Below are 22,577 nucleotides of genomic sequence, written 5' to 3' on the forward strand. Positions count from 1 at the left end.
GGACCAGACAGGACTGGCAAAAAGTGCTCTTCACTGACGAGTCATGGTTTTGTCTCACCAGGGGTGATGGTCTAATTCACGTTTATCGTTGAAGGAATGAGCGTTACACCGAGGCCTGTACTCTGGAGCGGGATCGATTTGGAGGTGGAGGGTCCGTCATGGTCTGGGGTGGTGTGTCACAGCATCATCGGACTGAGCTTGTTGTCATTGCAGGCAATCTCAACGCTTTGCGTTACAGCGAAGACATCCTCCTCCTCCATGTGGTACCCTTCTCCTGCAGGCTCATCCTGACATGACCCTCCAGTATGACAATGCCACCAGCCATACTGCTCGTTCTGTGCTTGATTTCCTGCAAGACAGTAATGTCAGTGTTCTGCCATGGCCAGCGAAGAGCCCAGATCTCAATCTCATTGAGCACATCTGGGACCTGTTGGATTGGAGGGTGAGGGCTAGTACCATTCCCCCAAAAAATGTCCGGGAACTTGCAGGTGCCTTGGTGGAAGAGTGGGGTAACATCTCACAGCAAGAACTGGCAAATCTGGTGCAGTCCATGAGGAGATGCACTGCAGTACTTAATGCAGCTGGTGGCCACACCAGATACTGACTTACTTTTGAACCTCCCCCTTTGTTCAGGGACACATTCCATTTCTGTTAGTCACATGTCTGTGGAACTTGTTCAGTTTATGTCTCAGTTGTTGAATCTTATGTTCATACAAATATTTACAGATGTTAAGTTTGCTGAAAATAAACAGTTGACAGTGAGAGGACGTTTCTTTTAGTGCTGAGTTCATAATGAAAACACAAGTCATTTTTATGTGCAGCGCGTTGTCACACACAGCCTTTAATGTGCAAAAAGTACATTTGAGGGAAACATCTGATGGGAAAAAAACACATTGTTTTTATGCGGATTTCAGAATATTTGCATGGAAATCTTTGCCAATTGGATAGAAAACTAGCTTCTGTTCTGGCCCCCGACCATCTGCTCAAAGGAAAAAAATAGTCCCACGGCTGTGATTGGGGACCAATGAGGTAAAGGCTATAGTCACTACAGTGGCCAGGTTGTTTAACAATTTTAATAGCAAAATAAGTATATAATATATTTTCAATTTAAAAGAAGAAAATGTCAGGTTTGTATGACCTGATGTGTGAACTTACCACTAAATCCCAATTATTGAGTTCTAAGAGCGTGATTGCCTCTGCAATGTTGTCAATGCCAGTGCAAGCCTGTAAGAAAAACAGAAGAGGTAATGTACATAAAACACAAGGACCAAAGGAAAGTGTAATTGAGCATTTATGATGCTGCCTGAAAATACCAGCATTATAGATTTGATTTCTGCATTTGCAACATATACTGAATGTGCCACTATGACCTGTTCTGTAGCCTAAGTCACTTTGGATAAAAGCTACTGGTAAATAAACCAAGGCCAACTTTGAAATGTTCTTAGAAACTGATGAGTTTTAGAAGATTTGTTTGTTGTCCCTTGGGCTCGTGCAGTGGAGGAGATCTTCGTGGGCTATACTCAGCCTTGTCTCAGGGTAGTAAGTTTGTGGTTTGTTGATATCCCTGTAGTGGTGTGGGGGCTGTGCTTTGGAAAAGTGGATGGGGTTATATCCTGCCTGGTTGGCCCTGTCTGGGGGTATCGTCGGACGGGGCCACAGTGTCCCCCGACCTCCCCGTCTCAGCCTCCAGTATCTATGCTGCATTAGTCTGTGCCAGGGAGCTAGTGTCAGTCTTATATCTGGTGTAATTCTCCTGTCTTATCTGGTGTCCTGTGTGAATTTAATTATTCTCTCTCTAATTCTCTCTCCCCCCAGAGGACATGAGCCCTGGGACCATGCCTCAGGACTACCTGGCCTGATGACTCTTGGCTGTCCCCAGTCCACCTGGTCGTGCTGCTGCTCCAGTTCCACCGGACACGCTACCTTGTACCAGATCTGCTGTTTTCGACTTTCTACCGCACCTGCTGTCTCGACCTCTGAATGCTTGGCTATGAAAAGCCAACTGACATTTTCTCCTGAGGTACTGACCTGTTGCACCCTCTACAACCACTGATTATTATTTGACCCTGCTGGTCATCTCTGAACATTTGAACATCTTGAAGAACAATCTGGCCTTAAAGGCCGTGTACTCTTATAATATCCACCCGGCACAACCAGGTTTCTTCCTAGGTTCCTGCCTTTCTAGGGAGTTTTTCCTGGCCACCATGCTCCTACATCTGCATTGCTAGCTGTTTGGGGTTTTAGGCTGGCTTCTGTATAGCACTTTGTGACATCTGCTGATGTATTTATAAAGCCCATTTTACATTTGATTGATATTAAAATATTGGGTTTATAGCTAACTTTCAAAAAGTTCCACATTCCAAATGTTCCTAATGGACAGTGAGCTTAAAGTACACTGCTCGCATAAATTGCCATTATCAATACCATAACACTGAATGATACTGTAATTTACCTGGTATCAACCACCCAAATGAATTAGTCTGGTCCTCAATGAATGAGGGTCCTCCACTCAGTATATCACTGGGTGGTTTGATTGACTGGTCATTATCAATATAACGACATGTTTCAGTGGCCTAGAAGTATTTACATTGTACCAACCAACTATGCTCAAGCTAGTATTAGTGCTACATTTAAATAATTATTTTCCATAATTATTATTTACCTCCATGTAGCCTAATGTGGATTAACGAGGAGCTAAAAAGGAGTGCATGTAGCACTGACAGCTTAAAACTGTGTTCTTCAGTTTTTTGTGGCCCTGTTATTATTCAAAGACCTGTAAATTGTCAGGATGAGGAGCTCAAGCGTTCAACACTAACGTTAAATTTACAGAGCTTGGAAACATGCACGCTAGTGATGTCACTTGATAGTTTAGCTAGCCTACTCAATAGTGACCAAGCAAGTAGTTAGCTACCTAACGTTAGTTGGAGAGTTAAGCCAACACAAGTTAGCTAGCTAACCAACTCGGTTGAGAACATTTACAATTCATACAGCATATATCTTCGCAGAGAAATGACAAAGCAAGCTAACCGTAGCTATATCGTTTTTAAATTCCTCTATAATTAGCTACGATGAGCCCAGCTTTTACTAACTAGCTAGCTTTTTAGCTAACAACTAACGTTGGTTCGCTAAATTGACGTCTAACAGTACTGTTAGATAGCTACCAGACATACTGGTATATCATATTGCTGACTTCAGATACTTTTGGAGTAGACAGCTTTACGAAATGCTATGCAACAATGTAATTATTTAGTAGCAAACTCGCTCCTGCGTCTAGACGTAACGTTAACTAGTTAACGTTAATTAGTAACGTATATAATGTTCGCTAGCTATCGTGTTAGCTAGCTTGCTAGTAAGCTAATGTGTTTTCCGTGTCAGCTGACGAGACATTGCTGTTGACGTTAACACTGCCTATTGTTTAACGTTAAGGTTCAAGATAATTAAACTAGCAATCTAGATCGTTTTGTATCCTAAGGAAAGTCGGAACCCACCTGAAAGTCAGCAAGAATCATTTCTCTGTCCATGCTATCGGAGGCCATCGCAGTGACTGCTTAAACGCTATTCTTCGTCTAGCTATCGCTTGCTTTCTCGCCTCACTCACTCAAGCAAATGGTGAGTACGATATCATGTAAATATCTGCTTAAGTAAACTCAATACATATATATGCGGCAGCTATTGTAAATTGCAAATGCCGCACTTTGGGTTGGGTTTTACGACTTAAATGGATTTCAATTCTCTGTTATCGTCACTTTTTTTCTGGTTGGTATTCACGGCTTTGTCTTCTCTTTACGGCAATCGCAAAGTGGGATAACGTAATAGAGATTGATAGAGGACTCATCTTTATATATGTGCCATAGAGCTCGCCAACTTGTAGTCCTAAAACCCGGAAAATAGTTAGGTCTGGTTGTTTCAGCTATCGCTATATGGAAAATTAATGGGGAAATAATATGATTTTGCAATAAACGCAGAAAATAAGGTCTTAAGTTAACAGGCTTAGGAGATCTTATACGTTTTGTTCTATGAGATAATAGTAGCCAGTTAACATGACTATGAATTATGAAGCCTTTATGTGCTTTTTTTAAATAACATACATTCTTCAAAATTCACAAAAACTGATGTTAGCTGATTAACATTATCTCATAGAACAAAACATATAAGATCTCCTAAGCCAGTGTTTAGGCTACCACAGACCTTATTTTCAGTGTTTATCCAAAAACCCTACTGAAACGCCATTCATTTTCTCAATAGGCTTTGTTCAATGAACCATAGCGGAGTTAGTGCCTACAAAAAGACGCCATTACTATTTCTCTATTATAGACGGGTTGGATGTTTAGCAACACAACCGACTAGTGAGCAACTATGGGGAAAAACAGACAGGGTTGGCTTAGATTATTATTCTGTTATTGACTATATGTTTGTTTATTCCATGTGTAACTCTGTGTTGTTGTTTGTGTTGCACTGCTTTGCTTTATCTTGGCCAGGTCGCAGTTGTAAATGAAAACTTGTTCTCAACTGGCCTACGTTACCTGGTTAAATAAAGGTAAAAAAAAAAAATATATATATATATATATATATTGCTGACAACATGTAAATTATATTTTGTCTCCAATGTTTATTGAAAACATAAATACATTCGCACAATGAGCGTTTATCTCTCAAATACATCATTACAGTTGCTGGTTAGCTAGCTAGCGAATTTGAGCCATATTAGCATTGACATGAAATCAGCCAAAACACCAAAAAACAAGACATGGTATCAAGAACAATATGAAACTAGCTCAAACGAGTCACTTATGATTCCCCACATGGCAGTTTCTTGTAATTGTTGGTAGCTATCTGGCCATCCAGAATCACAACAACTCCCCATTGAAGCGTGCACATCCTTTTTGTGACGTTGTCAGCTAACCCTTCTACAGTGTCTGTGACAGCATGGGCACAGTGCCATTGAGGCTACAATCCATAGGAATCCCCACCAAGTTGACTGGGCCTACTTTGACTACTTCAAAATGGTGGAAGCATAGTGGAAGTCCTCAATGGCGCTGCCCATGCTAAAACGGCCTTTTGGCCTCTAGAAGCCTCTTTTATTTTCTATGTATATGGTTCATTTTGCCACAATGTTCAGAATGTTGCAGATAGAATGCAATGTATAAAGCACAAAAAGTCTCCAAGAGGGCTCTCTATCTGCAACATTGTAACTTTGCGCCTTCACTGTATGCACAAAGTTTAACCCTAAACCTCTTAAATGTAAAGTCTCCATATTTGAGGATCCTATTATTTTATTTTTTATTCAATTCAGTCTGGTATGTGAACGGTAGCCCCTATCTGCAAAAGCAGGGTGTCTGCGGAAAGCTGAGTGTCTTGGCTATTGATCTGTGCATAATCTTTGGTGTGACTTACTACCATATATGGGCATACAAATGCCTGTATACAGACCTCATTTCAAGATGACTGCTACCTACATTCAGGTTAGCGCTGTGAAGCATAAACAAAATAAACACGGAATACGTTTATTCACACCGAAAGCCGGGACTCCACAGATAATGAGGATGTCTTATTTGTCTGCCTGTGACCTACCGTTATTGATCAGCAGCCCTGAAAGTGAAAATGTTTATTTTACACAACGTTTTCACCAAACAGCAAACATCTTAGATTTGGTCTGTGTTTGAGCTATAGCTACATGGGGGGTATGAAATGAATGCTTAGGTTGGAACAAATCTAGCCTACTGCCAATGTTATCTGATGATGTATGACTTAATCTTTGTGCATGAAAAATATGATGAAAACACTTGGATATCCCCTGTATGTCCCCCTACACCACCACAATGTTTGAGAGAGGTTGGTGTTGTAGACATTCGTTTTTATAGTGAACAATAACTTTAAGGCACATCCAGTGTGCAAAAACAGGACAATTACCATATTCGGACACTTTGGAGAGGTTGAAAGGACACTTGAATGTACCCTGGATACCCCATAACACCACTACAGTGTTTGAGTGAGGTGTGATGGTATATATTGTGTTTTTATACTGAACAAATAGAATTTAGGGATTACAAATATGTAATAGCACAATAGCAATTATCTAATTTACAGACATATGCCACTTACTGAAAAGGGTGCCTATAGAGAGGGCAGCAGTGCCTCTAGCCCCTAGGCAACTTTACATTTGTTTTATGTGTTATTTCTTACATTACTAGGCCAGACATTTTTTGGTGTTATTACATATAGCCGGGAAGAACTTTTGGATATATGAGCAGCGACAACTCACCAGCATTACCAGCATTACCAGTATTACAACCAGGAATACGACTTTCCCAAATCGGATCCTTTGTTCATACCCCCCAGGGCAATTGAACTGATTCCAGAGGCAGATCCAAAATATTGCCGGCGGAGAAAAGGTACTCGGAGTGGACTTCTAGTCTGACACAGGAGGCGCGCACACCACCCACCGCTTCAGAGTATATTACTCGCTAATGTTCAATCTCTGGATAATAAAGTTGATGAGCTGAGGGCAAGGATTTCCTTCCAATGAGACATCAGGGATTGTAACATACTCTGTTTCACGGAAACTTGGCTCTCTTGGGATATACTGTCTGAGTCCGTACAGCCAGTTGGGTTCTCAGTTCATCGTGCAGACAGGAATAAATATCTCTCTGGGAAGAAGAATGGCTTGGGTGTATGTTTCATGATTAACTACTCATGGTGTGATTTGTTCACCCGATCTAGAATACCTCACAATCAAATGCCGACCTATTTACCTCCCAAAATAATTATCTTCGGTTATAGTCACAGCCATGTATATTCCCCCCCCAAGCCGATACCACAACAACCCTCAAAGAACTTCACTGGACTTTATGTCAACTGGAAACCACATATCCTGAGGCTGCATTTATTGTAGCTGGGGATTTTAACAAAGCAAATTTGAAGAAAATGCTACCGAAGTGCTATTAACCAATAGACTGTAGTACTCGCGCTGCTAAAACACTTGACCACTGCTACTCCAACTTCCGGGATGCCTACAAGGCCCTCCCCCGCCCTTCCTTCGGCAAATCTGACCACGACTCCATTTTGCTCCTCCCTTCCGATATGCAGAAACTCAAACAGGAAGTACCCGTGCTAAGGACTATTCAACGCTGGTCTGACCAATTGGAATCCATGCTTCAAGATTGTTTTGATTACGTGGACTAGGAATATGTTCCAGATAGCCTCTGACAATAACATCGACAAATACACTGATACAGTGACTGAGTTAATCAGGAAGTGTATAGGAGATGTTGTTCCCACTGTGACTATTAAAACCTACCCTACCCAGAAACCGTGGATAGATGGCAGCATTCGCGCAAAACTGAAAGCATGAACCACCACATTTAACCATGGCAAGGTGACTGGGAATATGGCCGAATACAAACAGTGTAGTTATTCCCCCCGTAAGGCAATCAAACAGGCAAAACATCAGTATAGAGACAAAGTGGAGTCGCAATTCAACGGCTCAGACACGAGACATGAGATGCCCGCTTTGAGTATAACAGTGCCAACGACACGGCCCGCTGCCAAGGACTGTGGGCTCTCCTTCTCAGTGGCCGACGTGAGAAAGACATTTAAGCGTGTTAACCCTTGCAAGGCTGCCGGCCCATAATTAAGAATATATAAATATATGGATGAGAAATATCAGAGCGGCATAGACTAAGACACAGTAGAATAGAATACAGTATATACATATGAGATGAGTAATGCAAAACTATCACCCCATAGCACTCACTTCTGTCATCATGAAGGGATTTGAGAGACTAGTCAAGGATCATATCACCTCTACTTTACCCGACACCCTAGACCCACTTCAATTTGCTTACCGCCCCAATAGATCCACAGACGATACCATATCCCATCTGGACAAGAGGCATACCTGTGTAAGAATGCTGTTCATTGACTACAGCTCAGCATTCAACACCATAGTACCTCCAAGCTCATCATTAAACTCGAGGCCCTGGGTCTGAACCCCGCCCCGTGCAACTGGGTCCTGGACTTCCTGACGGGCCGCCCCCAGGTGGTGAAGGTAGGAAACAACACCTCCACTTCGCTGATCCTCAACACTGTGGCCCCACAAGGGTGCGTGCTCAGCCCCCTCCTGTACTCCCTGTTCACCCATTGCTGCATGGCCAAGCACACCTCCAACTCAATCATCAAGTTTGCAGAAGACACAACAGTAGTAGGCTTGATCACCAACAATGATGAGACAGCCTACAGGGAGGAGGTAAGGGCTCTGGGAGTATGGTACCAGGAAAATAACCTCTCACTCAATGTCAACAAAACAAAGGAGCTGAACGTGGACTTCAGGAAACAGCAAAGGGAGCACCCCACTATCCACATCGACGGGACAGTAGTGGAGAAGGTGGAAGGTTTTAAGTTCCTCGGTGTACATATCACGGCTAAACTGAATTGGTCCACCCACACAGACAGCGTTGTGAAGAAGGCGCAGCAGCGCCTCTTCAACCTCAGGAGGCTGGAGAAATTTGGCTTGTCACCAAAAGCACTCACAAACTTCTACAGATTCACAATCGAGAGCTTCCTGTCGGGCTGTATCACCGCCTGGTACGGCAACTGCTCCGCCCACAACCGTAATGCTCTCCAGAGGGTAGTGAGGTCTGCACAACGCATCACCGGGGGCAAACTACCTGCCCTCCAGGACACCTACACCACCCGATGTCACAGGAAGGCCATACAGATCATCAAGGACAACAACCACCCGAGCCACTGCCTGTTCACCACGCTATCATCCAGAAGGCGAGGTCAGTACAGGTGCATCAAAGCAGGGACCGAGAGACTGAAAAACAGCTTCTATCTCAAGGCCATCAGACTGTTAAACAGCCACCACTAACAGTTAGTGGCTGCTGCCAACATACTGATTCAACTCCAGCCACTTTAATAATGGGAATTGATGGAAATTATGTAAAAATGTATCACTAACCACTTTAAACAATGCCACTTAATATAATGTTTACATACCCTACATTACTCATCTCATATGTATATGTATATACTGTACTCTATATCATCTACTGCATCTTGCCTATGCCGTTCTGTACCATCACTCATTCATATATCTTTATGTACATATTCTTTATCCCTTTACACTTGTGTGTATAAGGTAGTAGTTGTGGAATTGTTAGGTTAGATTACTTGTTGGTTATTACTACATTGTCGGAACTAGAAGCACAAGCATTTCGCTACACTCGCATTAACATCTGCTAACCATGTGTATGTGACAAATAAAATTTGATTTGATTTGATATTCCATGTGTGAAACTGCCAAGAAACTGAAGATCTTGTACAACGCTGTGTACTACTCCCTTCACAGATCAGCTCAAACTTGCTCTAACCAGAATAGAAAGAGGAATGTGAGGCCCCGGTGCACAACTGAGCAAGAGGACAAGTACATTTGAGTGTCTAGTTTGAGAAACAGACGCCTCACAAGTCTTCAACTGGCAGCTTCATTAAATAGTACCCGCAAAACACCAGTCTCAACATCAACAATGAAGAGGCAACTCCAGGATGCTGGCCTTCTAGGCAGAGTTGCAAAGAAAAAGCCATATCTGTCACGACTTCTGCCGAAGTCGAAGCCTCTCCTTGTTCGTGCGGTGCTCGGCGGTCGACGTCAGCGGTCGACATCTAGTCATCATTGATCCATTATACATTTTCCATTTGTTTTGTCTTGTCTTCCTACACACCTGGTTTCAATCCCATTCATTACCTGGTGTTTATTTAACCCTCTGTTTCCCCTCATGTCTTTGTCAGCGATTGTTTGTTATTTCAGTGTTGTGTTGTTTTTGTATTGGTGCGTGACGGGTCCTCGTACCCACTTTGTTTATTTGTTACATTTAGTGTTTGGAGTATGTTTCGTTTATTGTTATTAAATAACTCCATTACACTCAGTTTGATTCTCCTGCGCCTGACTTCCCTGCCACCTCTACACACGACTCTGACAGAATCTCTGAACTAAAAAAGGAAGTCAGCAGGAGAAGGTACCCCGGCCATCGAGGTGGAGGAGCGCGTCATGGAACACACGGAGATGATTGACAATCTGAGCGCCGCCATGGATCACGTTGTCCAGAATATGGACCGCTGGGAGAGACAGGGAGTTTTTCCAGCGCCTCCACCAGCATAACCGGGGTCTCCCCTGAGCGCCCTCCCCCGCCTGAACCTAGCAGGATCCATTTATCCCTGCCTAAGGGGTACGATGGAGATACTGCCGGCTGACAGGGTTTTCTCCTCAAACTAAGCTTGTATCTGGCCACGGTCCACCCAGCTCCATCGGACCGTGAGAAGAGTTACGCCCTCGTCTCGTGCCTCACCGGGAAAGCCCCGGAGTGGGCCAGCGCTGTGTGTGGAGAAGAGGATGCAGCGTTGGACCATTTTGAGGAGTTCACCCGCCATTTCAGGACAGTATTCGACCACCCACCCGAAGGCAGAGCGGCGGGTGAGCGCCTCTACCATCTGAGGCAGGAGACGAGGAGCGCACAGGAGTTTGCTCTGGAGTTTAGGACCCTGGCTGCCGGCGCTTGATGGAGCGACAGGGCCCTGATTGACCATTACCGCTGTAGTCTACACGAGTACGTCTGTCGGGAGCTGGCCTGTAGAGACACCACCTTCACCTTCGACCAGCTGGTGGATATGTCCATCAGGCTGTACAACATGCTGGCTACTTGTGGACGTCTAGATCGGGGTCTGGTTGTTCCATCTTCCCGCACTCTCTCTCCTGTACCCATGGAGTTGGGAGGGATGGTGCGCAGGGAGACCGGAGGGGGTTCCCGCTCGAGCACCATATGTGGTCGCAGAGGTCACACTGCTGGTCGGTTCTGGGTTGGTTCCCCTGGGAATCAAGGCACCGGGCAGGGCACTCTGGCGTCACCCCAGGTGAGTAGGCACCATTCTCATCCAGAGCCCTCTGTTGCACATATGTTTGTCTCTGTCACTTTTCCTGAATTTTCCCCATGTTCCCAGTATAAGGCGCTAGTAGATTCAGGTGCGGCTGGGAATTTCATTAATAAAAGTTTAGCTCATAGTTTAGGGATCCCCATTGCTCCTGTGGATATGCTTTTCCCCGTTCATGCCTTAGATAGTCAACCATTAGGTTCAGGGTTTATCAGGGAGGCCACCACTCCTTTGTGTATGGTAACGCAGGGGGGTCACAAGGAAAAGATTAGTCTTCCTTATTGATTCTCCTGCGTATTCTGTGGTGCTACACCCTGCATGGGCAGGGTGTAGTGGTGTATATCGATGATATCCTGATATACTCCGCTACACGCGCTGAGCATGTGTCCCTGGTGCGCAGGGTGCTTGGTCGCCTGTTGGAGCATGATCTATATGTCAAGGCTGAGAAATGCTTGTTCTTCCAACAATCCGTCTCCTTCCTAGGGCATCGGATTTCCACGTCAGGAGTGGAGATGGAGAGCGACCGCATTGCAGCCGTGCGTAATTGGCCGACTCCCACCACGGTAAAGGAGGTGCAGCGATTCTTAGGGTTTGCCAACTACTACCGGAGGTTTATTCGGGGTTTTTGTCAGGTTGCTGCTCCCATTACCTCACTGCTAAGGGGGCCCCCCGGTGCGCTTGCAGTGGTCGGCTGAGGCGAACAGGGCTTTTAGGCACCTGAAGGCTCTGTTTACCTCGGTTCCTGTGTTGGCTCATCCGGATCCCTCTTTGCCATTCATAGTGGAGGTGGACGCATCCGAAGCTGGGATAGGAGCAGTGCTCTCTCAGCGCTCGTGTACGCCACTGAAGCTCTGCCCCTGTGCCTTCTTTTCGAAGAAGCTCAGCCTGGCGGAGCGAAACTATGATGTGGGGTACCGGGAGCTGTTGGCTGTCGTAAAAGCCTTGAAGGCGTGGAGACATTGGCTTGAGGCGGCTAAACACCCTTTTCTCATCTGGACTGACCATCGCAATCTGGAGTACATCCGGGAGGCGAGGAGACTCAATCCTCGTCAGGCAAGGTGGGCCATGTTTTTCACTCGTTTTGTGTTTACCCTCTCTTACAGACCAGGCTCCCAGAATGTTAAGGCAGACGCACTGTCCCGGCTGTATGACACAGAGGAGCGGTCCATGGATCCCACTCCCATAATCCCAGCTTCTTGTTTGGTGGCGCCGGTAGTGTGGGAGCTGGACGCGGATATTGAGCGGGCGTCACGTGCAGAGCCCTCTCCCCCTCAGTTTCCAGCTGGGCGTCTGAACGTTCCGTCTGCTGTCCGCGACTGATCTATTGGGCCCACACGTCACCCTCCTCTGGTCACCCTGGGATAGGTCGGACGGTGCGCTGTCTTGATGGGAGGTACTGGTGGCCCACTTTAGCTAAGGACGTGGGGATTTATGTTTCCTCCTGCTCAGTGTGGGCCCAGTGCAAGGCTCCTAGACACCTGCCCAGAGGTAAATTACAACCCTTACCCGTTCCACAACGGCCGTGGTCACACCTGTCGGTGGATTTTTTAACTGATCTTCCACCTTCACAGGGTAACACCACGATCCTGGTCGTTGTGGATCGTTTTTCTAAGTCCTGTCGTCTCCTCCCTTTGCCCGGTCTCCCTACGGCCTTACAAACTAAGGAGGCCCTGTTTACACACGTTTTCCGGCACTATGGGGTGCCTGAGGATATAGTGTCTGATCGGGGTCCCCAGTTCACATCAAGGGTCTGGAAGGCGTTCATGGAACGTCTGGGGGTCTCGGTCAGCCTTACCTCAGGTTTTCACCCCGAGAGTAATGGGCAGGTGGAGAGAGTTAACCAGGATGTGGGTAGGTTTCTGCGGTCTTATTGCCAGGACCGGCCAGAGGAGTGGGCGCAGTTCGTGCCCTGGGCAGAGATGGCCCAGAACTCGCTACGCCACTCCTCCACTAACCTTTCTCCCTTTCAATGTGTATAAGGGTATCAGCCGGTTCTGGCTCCTTGGCATCAGAGCCAGACCGAGGTTCCTGCAGTGGACAATTGGTTCCAGCACGCGGAGGAAACCTGGGAGGCCGCCCACGTCCACCTTCAGCGCGCCATACTGCGCCAGAAAGTTGGCTCAGACCGTCACCGCAGTGAGGCCCCGGTGTTCGCACCAGGGGACAGGGTCTGGCTCTCGACCCGAAACCTGCACCTCCGCTTGCCCTGCCGGAAGCTGGGTCCGCGGTTTGTGGGGCCGTTTAAAGTCCTGAGGAGAGTGAACGAGGTATGTTATAGGTTACAGCTACCCACTAATTACCGTATTAACCCCTCGTTCCATGTGTCTCTCCTCAGGCCGGCGGTGGCTGGCCCGCTCCAGGAAGCTGAAGTGCGGGATGTCGAGGGGGTCCCGGCGTACTCCGTTCGATCCATCTTGGATTCGAGACGTCGGGCGAGGGGCCTTCAGTACCTCGTGAACTGGGAGGGGTACGGTCCGGAGGAGAGATGCTGGGTTCCGGTGGAGGACGTATTAGATCCTTCCATGCTGCGAGAATTCCACCGTCTCCATCCGGATCGCCCTGCACCTCGCCCTCCAGGTCGTCCCCGAGGCCGGTGTCGACGTGCAGCTGGAGCCGCGCGTCAGGGGTGGGTACTGTCACGACTTCTGCCGAAGTCGAAGCCTCTCCTTATTCGGGCGGTGCTCGGCGGTCGACGTCACCGGTCTTCTAGCCATCATTGATCCATTTTTCATTTTCCATTGGTTTTGTCTTGTCTTCCTACACACCTGGTTTCAATCCCATTCATTACCTGTTGTGTATTTAACCCTCTGTTTCCCCTCATGTCTTTGTCAGAGATTGTTTGTTATTTCAGTGTTGTGTTGTTTTTGTATTGGTGCGCGACGCGTCCTCGTACCCACTTTGTTTATTTGTTACATTTAGTGTTTGGAGTATGTTTCGTTTATTGTTATTAAATAACTCCATTACACTCAGTTTGATTCTCCTGTGCCTGACTTCCCTGCCACCTATACACACGACTCTGACAATATCTCTGTCCAGTGTCTGTGTTCTTTTGCCCATCTTAATCTTTTCTTTTTATTGGCCAGTCTGAGATATGGCTTTTTCTTTGCAACTCTGTCTAGAAGGACAGCATCCTGGAGTCGCCTCTTCACTGTTGCCGTTGAGACTGATGTTTTGCGGGTATTATTTAATGAAGCTGCCAGTTGAGGACTAGTGAGGCAAACACAACGTGCCATTGGAACACAGGAGTGATGGTTGCTGATCCTGGACTGGACTTCCTGACGGGCCGCCCCCAGATGGTAAGAGTAGGCAACAACACGCCTGCCACGCTGATCCTTAACACTGGGGCCCCTCAGGGGTGTGTACTTAGTCCCCTCCTGTATACCCTCCTGTATTCCCTGTTCACCCATGACTGTGTGGCCAAACACAACTCCAACACCATCATTAAGTTTGCTGACAACACAACAGTGGTAGGCCTGATCACCGACAACGATGAGACAGTCTATAGGGAGGAGGTCAGAGAACTGGCAGTGTGGTGCCAGGACAACAACCTTTCCCTCAATGTGACCAAGACAAAGGAGCTGAGCGTGGACAACAGGAAAAGGCGGGCCGAACAGGCCCCCATTAACATCAACGGGGCTGTAGTGGATCGGGTCGTGAGTTTCAAGTTCCTTGGTGTCCACATCACCAACGAACTATCATGGTCCAAACATACCAAGACAGTCGTGAAGATGGCTCCCTCAAGAGACTGAAAAGATTTGGCAAGGGCCCCCAAATCGTCAAAAGTTTCTACAGCTGCACCATCGAGAGCATCCTGGGGCCAAGCTTCCTGCCATCCAGGACCTATATAATAGGTGGTGTCAGAGGAAAGCCCATAAAATTGTCAGAGACTCCAGTCACCCGAGTTATAGACTGTTTTCTCTGCTACTGCACGGCAAGCGGTACCGGAGCGCCAAGTCTAGGAACAAAAGGCTCCTCAACAGCTTCTACCCCCAAGCCATTAGACTGCTGAACAATTCATAAAAATAGCCACCGGACAATTTACATTGACACCCCCCCCTTGTACACTGCTGCTACTCGCTGTTTGTTTGTTACCTATGCATAGTCACTTCGCCCCCACCTACATGTACAGATTACCTCAACTAGCCTGTACCCCTGCACACTGACTCGGTACCGGTGCCACTGTACTTTTTATTTTAGCCTACTTGGTAAATATTTTCTTCTTCTTGAACTGCACTGTTGGTTAAGGGCTTGTAAGTAAGCATTTCACGGTAAAGTCAACACTTGTTGTATTCGGCCATGTGGCAAATAAAGTTTGATTTGATAATGGACCTCTGTATGCCTATGTAGATATTCCATAAAAAATTCACCGTTTCCAGTTACAATAGTCATTTACAACATTAACAATGTCTACACTGTATTTCTGATCAATTTGATGTTATTTTAATGGACCAAAAAATAGCTTTTCTTTCAAAAACAAGGACATTTCTAAGTGACCCCAAACTTTTGAACAGTAGTGTATGTTATCACTCTTAGTTTTCCTTATGTCCCCTGTGGAATGTCCATGTTGATCCTCTTGGTCCTCTTGATCCATCCACCTGTCTTCTTTGTTAGTCAAGCCTGACCCCTTCATCCCATAGTTTTTTCCTGTAATCAAATTTAATATGACTGAAGATACAGAAGTTTATGCCAGGCCCCTTCTAATAGGGTATAACAGACTCGTTAGAACTTTGACCTAGACAGACTACATGCCTTCTATCAAATCCAAACTGGAATATTTAGTCAAAACAAAAGTTGTAAAAGTATGCTAGACATTTATAGAATAAATCATATCTAGTTTGATGATTCTGTGACAAACGGTGAATTAGTTATGGATTTTTACATTTTTAAATGGATTTTGGCGAATGTCTTTTGAATGTCTTTTGAATGTCTGTTGAATGTGTGAATATAAAACCAACTTTACCTCGTTAAATATAGGTCGGTCCGAACCGGACCAAAGATTAAGCAAACATAGAAATCTATGAATGTTGAAATCAAGGCGGGTTCGGACCGCGCAAATAAAATAAATGTAAAAATACGGGCGGTCTAGATAGGACCAAAGAAATAGATCCAAAAGACGTCTGCGTCGGTCCGTGCTTAGTGTGATAGGCCCTACAGCTGCCCCCCATCGTAACGCAAAATGTACGGTTGTTTTTTTATTGTCAATTGAGCCTTTTAACAATGTAGTATAAAAGCAATAGCTTTAAAATATGTTCAAATTATCAATCTCATGGAATATCAGTCCTTGCATCCTAGCTCTGCCTATGAATATTTTCCATCCTTCATTTTACCAAAGGGGTGTTGAAATTATAAAGAATTATCTTTCAATACATCATCTAGGCATACAGACCTCATAGCAAAAGAATCATGCTTCTGATTTAGGTTATCGTTGTTGTTTTTGCCAGAGAGCGCTAAGAAGACTAACCAGAAAGAAATATTAACTGTCCTAGAACAACACTCCGTGGCATTTGTCGGTTATGAAAATGTGATTTTACAACCGGGAAAGAAGCCCAGGCTATCGTCACAACTGCAGCCTTTTTTGTCCCGCCCTCCTTCTCTTGCTCTCATCGACTGTTATGTGGGCGTATGGCTCTGTATTTCAAAAATAAGTGATGTCAAAACCAGCGTTTTTCCCCCATCTAAATATTGACTGCCAACCAATCGAATGAGTGAACTCATTCAACAAATGATGCTGAGGTGTTGTATCTAGTAAGTAGGGAATTGTTATATGAAGGCTAGGCTATAAATCGAAAATCGTGCAAGCTTTTCTGTTTAATATTCCTACACGACTAGGCTACACCTACCCGGCATATGCCTATTGCAGGCTGAACTTGAAACGCTACTAAGTCCCGTAAACTCCGTGGTGTGGTTGATTTTTTATTTTATTTACCCACCTTTACAAAAGTTTAGTAGCCTAACTATTAATTGTAACAGATGGTCGCCTATACTGCTACATTGTGCTAAGTGGAAGAAGAGAACGTTGCTTATCAAATGACGAAACTGTTCCCGCGCACTGTCTGAACAAACTCTTTACTATTAATGAACCAAAAGAAGGACGATATCCAGACCAAGTATCATCATTTGAAAATGGGCGGGAAGTTTACATAAAAGTCTGAACAAGCATCTCTCCAAATGTCATTGGATAACCTAACGTTGTCAGAATATTTGTTTCTTCTCTTTCTCAGCGGGGACTGGTGAGAGAGCAAGTCGGCAATCAGACGCTACAAAGTTGCAAGCCCTTATCGAAGCGGCAGCCATGGATACAGTTGCAGGACATAGGCAACGCTTTTGAGAGCAGCAGACCAGCATTTTGGGGAGTTGCAGAGGAGTTGCACCTGTAGGCTAACCTATATTGTCAGTCCCAGAGTGAAGTAGACTATCGAACGGAGTAGGCTGTCTATGAAACAGAATAGTTTAATATGGGTTTTTACTCAAGGTCGAATTGGACATTGAATGTGAGTTGTAGCCTAATGCGTTGTAGCTGTTAGATGATATCATTTAATGGACATAACCCCCCCCCCCCCTGCATTTAGAATACATTATCAGGCTATAGGTTAAAATCTAATGAGAGTAGGTTTTGCTACCTGCAGAGTTGGGTAAAACAATCTGGAATAACACCGGTCTAGCCTATACATAAACATGGGGAATATCCATGAACTCTATTTTAGAATCTCAAATGTTACCGACTGCACGTGAACGGGGTTCAATAATAAATATGAACGTCAACTCTGCAGCTGGACGATTGGAATTAGTTTTACATTTTTCAACTTCGTGCGTCTTGGTCCACTACTGGATATCCCAAACACCAATCCAACGTGATGAAAATATATATTTTTAAGGAAGGTGATGATGACCATGAATTTGAGTTAGAAATGGCGTGACATCCCTGTTGTTTTCCGTGCCGAAGCGAGTTGTTACAGTGGGATGGCATTAAAAAGGGAGGCGGACCCTGGCAGTGTAGCCTACCAATTTCTTTTAGAGGGCTACAGACTATTTACTACACTTTAGCAGTGCCTTGTGTCACAACCAAGACTTACCACCAAAATCAAGCATATACAGAGGAGGCCTATCAAGGTTTTTAACCTGTATTATATAACCTTATTCTCTTTATTGTTTTCGTCCACCAAGAATGACTGGAGAGGCAAACAGACTGAGCAGTGCATCTGCGAGAGGAGACTTGGCAAAAGTTGAGATGTTATTACAGAACGGAGCAGATGTTAATGCAAACAATGTATTCGGCAGGACACCGTTACAGGTTGGTAAAGCATTTTATATGAAGCCTAAATCTATAAATTCATTATTCAGTCTATTCAGAAGTTATATGATCGATTTCAACTTAAACTACAACATCTTAGCATATTTGTGCATTGACATAATGTAAAATAGACTGAACGGTGTGCTTTGGTGACAAAGTGGTAAAGGTATTAAGAGGCTATACAATTTCTGTAACTTGGACTTACTTGAAAAAATCCAAGTGATTTTCAAGGCCTTATAAAGCATAGACTACTATGTTGGATGTCATATTTTATTGTATGATTTATGGAATTAGAGGGCTTTAAAGTGACTTATAGGCCTTAATTTAGTAACACTATCTGAACCACTAAAAAACCCAATGTAGATTAATGATTTATATATGATTTACCAGAGACGTGAAATACAGAATACAACACTCTAAATGCAATGTAATGTTGTTGTTTTACACATTCTGTAGGCTAAAAGTTTAGCAGCTTTATATTTCTTAATGAAGCTGGTGATTCACATGGGTTCACTATGAAAACTCGTTGAATAATTTGATTATGTTTTGGTATTTTTAAGAATAATGTGTGCCTTAGATCATTGATCAGTAGTGATAAAGAAAATAATATAGAAACATCAAGACCCTGCATGACCCCATGCACCACTTTGGGCCCGCATGCACACTCAAATAGGCCTATGAAAACGCGAATAGTTTTCAACAAGAATATTTCTCGAATTATAGACCTATAGTTAAAATTATTTGGTTTTTCATCTCATACTTAAATGATGGTGGTTGAGAATTTATACGGTATTGCTTTGCTTGTATTGTTACCCTCCTTGACCGATACCTTTGAATAACTTCCTTGTACCACATGGGAGTCCCAAAATGCTATGTTTGCTATAGGAATGTAACTACCGTTCATTGTTTTGTCAAATTACACAATCAAACTAATATGAAAAACGAACAAATTGCAGATTGTGAAAGACTTGGTTGATTTGGACAGCCTGTTCATATGACCATGCTGCATAGATTTTCAGATAGGCTAATCTCTTACCATGTCATAGGGCACAGGGCACAGATGAAAATGCTAAAAGTGGTTCAAGTATGGTTCATTGACTGAACCATAACACACGTTTTTGAGAGATTTAGAACAAGTTGCTTTAGCCTGTTGAATGTATAATGACAATTTACAAATTGGCATACTTTATTCAAAGCGCTCAAAGCTTGAACTTATTTAAAAAATGATAATTTAAGTAGGCCTATGACACAAAACTATGTCATACTACAAAAAACTGTCACAAAACTGTAATAAGCTATTCGTATCGCTCCTCTCTTCCAAATGAAAAATATATAGGCCTATCATGAAACTTAGTTATATACTGATGATCAACTAAGGCTCTATGATTTAATTAAGTGTACGGCTGTTTATCAGACGTATCAGACGTTGGTCTACAGCATTTAGGTCTGAAGAAGAATAAAAAAGGTTAAGATAATAAATTATATTCCAGGACTGATAAATATTTTTGTGGGTTCGATTTAGTTTTGATCATTCCTTATGAAAACATAGGTGTAAATCTAGACCTGTGTCTCTGCAACATATTCCTAAATGATTTCTATTTTCTATTAAAACCGTAGCTTTTACTTCCTATAGGGTACATTTTGTCTTTATATTATTACTTGTGTGTAATTATCCTGCTCTATCCCTCTTATTATATTTTACAGGTGATGAAACTTGGTAACCCAGCCATCGCGGAGGCGTTGCTGAGGGCGAACGCAAATCCAAACGTGCGCGACCATGTCAGGGGTCTCACTATCACTCATGATGCTGCAAGGGATGGATACGTGGACACCCTACGCGTCCTGATAGATCATGGCGCAGACGTCAACCTCTTGGACAACGACGGCAATCTTCCATTGCATCTAGCCGCAAGAGAAGGCTATCTTGATGTGGTTCAGCTCCTTGTTGGTTGTACGAAGGACGCCGCAAGGCACAACTCCGGAGGCCATACACCTTATGATTTGGCGACTATGAACAATAGAGTATCCATTGCGCAATACATTCAGGCGCACATGAATATATGAATATACATGGGACAATCCTAACTGGGATAAAGAGGTGGAGATAGAGTAGCAAACATGTAATCTACCTCTCCTTTGTTACAATGTGTTTGGATGTTTTCAGACATGACAGCCTCAATTTCAACCATAAAGGCTATCATGAACTCAGGTCCAGTTACGTTTCCTTGTAACCTGATAAGAACACATTCCATATAGGTTTTGACTCCAGTTTGCTCCATTGCGAAACAAATGTGACAAGATTATATGCCACTGGAACTATAACAATAATTTTAATCAATTTAAAACTTTTAGGCCACAACATTTCCCTAACAACTCAACATCTCGAGCGGCAACATGATCTTGCGTTTTGGGATGTTGCCTATAGTGGCATAAGCCTAATGGCTGGTTAAAGTGAAGAGAAATTTGTCTTTCAAATTCAATTCAATCCCAATAATATAATAACTGAATTTGAGATGGGTTTAGTAGGCTATAACGACCATTTCAAATGAAATGAGTAACAACATTGTATCGTTTAACTTCTCTAAGGCTGTAACAATTTAAAAAGATGACCCTCTTCATCCATTGCACTCTTGTGCACCATAGCAAATGTCTTATTTTGTCCCATTTGTCATGGTTAATTAAACTCATGATATTTTTACTAAAAAGCTGTAGCCTATACATTTCTTCTCCTTTTCCATGCATACCATTGGTAATAAATGACCAATCTAATGGTAGCCTGACTGATGTGGCGATTCTCTTCGATTTTATTTGCACTTTGTAAATAGGGAAACAAGTACATTTTGTAATGAACTGTGAAAGTATGCGTTTGCTAATATTGACGTTTTATTTTGTACCAAAGACAGCAACTGACTACAGGTCTGCATTGTTTAACCTGTTTGTTTAATTTTCTGATTGGCGTGTCAGGTCAAAATTTGGTTGAAATAGAATGTTGACGGCCGTCATCTTTCTGTATTGTCTTCTATTTGAATATTGCTAATCAATGTTTTGCACTGTTGTCATTTGTGAGACGAATAAATTCAGTTGTCCACTGATTATTCGATTGTTTTGTCGTTTTTCTTTTAGCATTTGACCTTTTTATCTAGATCCCCATGCTTTCATGATAGCCTAGGCTACTCAGCACTACAGTTGTGATCAATGCACCTACATGAATAATTGTGCATTACACTATAGCCTTTCCTTTACTCAGTCATTAGAGGAAAATATAGGCTATTGAAAGTAGGCCTATATATTGGAATTAAATATTTGAGCTGGAGCGTAAATAGCCTACATACTGTTCAAAATGAAAAATGCTGCAAAATATTGTTACTCATATCCAAACATGGGCTATATGACATCCCCGTTACTTCTGAATTGAGTGTCTAGTAATATCAGTGTGATTATGAAATCACATAATGTTAGTTTTGATGTGACTATAGAGTTGTTTTATTTTATGGGGCTATTCAAGCCATCGCTTGTCTGTCTATAGGCCACCCTAATTTCACATTCAAAAAGATTTTGAATCAGTACATCATCTCGGCATGCCCCACTTACAATTACAGTAATACTTATAGGATACTTCAGATGCGATTATGGCACATGTTAGACAACATTATTTGATATATAACCAACACTAATAATATCTCAAATCTAATCAAAATCAAATCAAATTTTATTTGTCACATACCAGCCTGCATATACATATGAGATGAGTAATGTAGGGTATGTAAACATTATATTAATATCTGCATGAAATTATAGGCCACTCACCACTTAGACAGGCGATTCTTATATAATTCTTATATATATTGTTATTCCTTTGCAAATTGACAGTGCAATGAACATTAAAACACGAACTTCAAACAATCACACGCTTGTGCAGGCCACATGGAGAAAAGCAAAACCACAGCCTACAACCGTTAGGTGAGTAGGAGGAACATGTCCTTTTTTTGTCCGATGGTCATATTTTCGAATTTTGGCGCTTTGAATGGCAATGTTATTTTTCTTTCAAAAGCGAGAAAACGTTAATATTTATTAGAAGAAAACACACTGCATAAATATCAGTGTAGTCAAACTGTGAATGGCTATGTAATAGCTAATATAACTATTTGTTTGGCTTCTTCCTGGTTGTGTGCATCTCATCGTGTTGTCGCTTAAACAAGTTTAATAATTATTGCAAGCAAAGCGAAGAGACTACTTTAATAAATCGGGATACAGTCACTAAGACACAAGTATTCAGGTAGGTATCCGATTGAATGTAATTATTAGTTAATCTTCACGGTTGTCCTGCAGCGCAGTCGATTCAGATGTAGGCTAGATTTGATAT

The 22,577-nt window shown here is 43.4% G+C and overlaps 2 protein-coding genes across 3 annotated transcripts in view; one reads left to right on the plus strand and one right to left on the minus strand.

Annotated features, from left to right (window-relative positions):
• Nucleotides 1-3,627, minus strand: part of LOC139541154 (FAS-associated factor 1-like) — an 82,742-nt gene extending 79,115 nt beyond the window's left edge. The window contains exons 1-2 of the mRNA XM_071345457.1: nucleotides 3,489-3,627; nucleotides 1,156-1,224 (exon numbers count right to left, since the gene is read on the minus strand). Coding sequence (XP_071201558.1) covers nucleotides 1,156-1,224; nucleotides 3,489-3,536 — 117 coding nt within the window. The 5' untranslated portion in view covers nucleotides 3,537-3,627. The remainder of the gene's footprint in view (nucleotides 1-1,155; nucleotides 1,225-3,488) is intronic.
• Nucleotides 3,478-21,307, plus strand: LOC139541156 (cyclin-dependent kinase 4 inhibitor C-like). Of its 2 annotated transcripts, XM_071345458.1 has the most exons (5): nucleotides 10,046-13,549; nucleotides 14,043-14,219; nucleotides 17,145-17,296; nucleotides 18,088-18,214; nucleotides 19,919-21,307. In XM_071345458.1, the coding sequence occupies exons 2-5, from the start codon at nucleotides 14,172-14,174 to the stop codon at nucleotides 20,276-20,278; spliced, it is 687 nt and encodes a 228-aa protein (XP_071201559.1). In that variant the 5' UTR covers nucleotides 10,046-13,549; nucleotides 14,043-14,171; the 3' UTR covers nucleotides 20,279-21,307. The 2 variants fall into 2 exon arrangements, with proteins under 2 accessions (XP_071201560.1, XP_071201559.1); XM_071345459.1 differs by lacking the exons at nucleotides 10,046-13,549; nucleotides 14,043-14,219 and adding an exon at nucleotides 3,478-3,609.
• Nucleotides 21,308-22,577: the final 1,270 nt, after the last annotated feature.

This window comes from Salvelinus alpinus, chromosome 16, assembly GCF_045679555.1.
Source record: "Salvelinus alpinus chromosome 16, SLU_Salpinus.1, whole genome shotgun sequence".
NCBI lineage: Eukaryota > Metazoa > Chordata > Actinopteri > Salmoniformes > Salmonidae > Salvelinus > Salvelinus alpinus.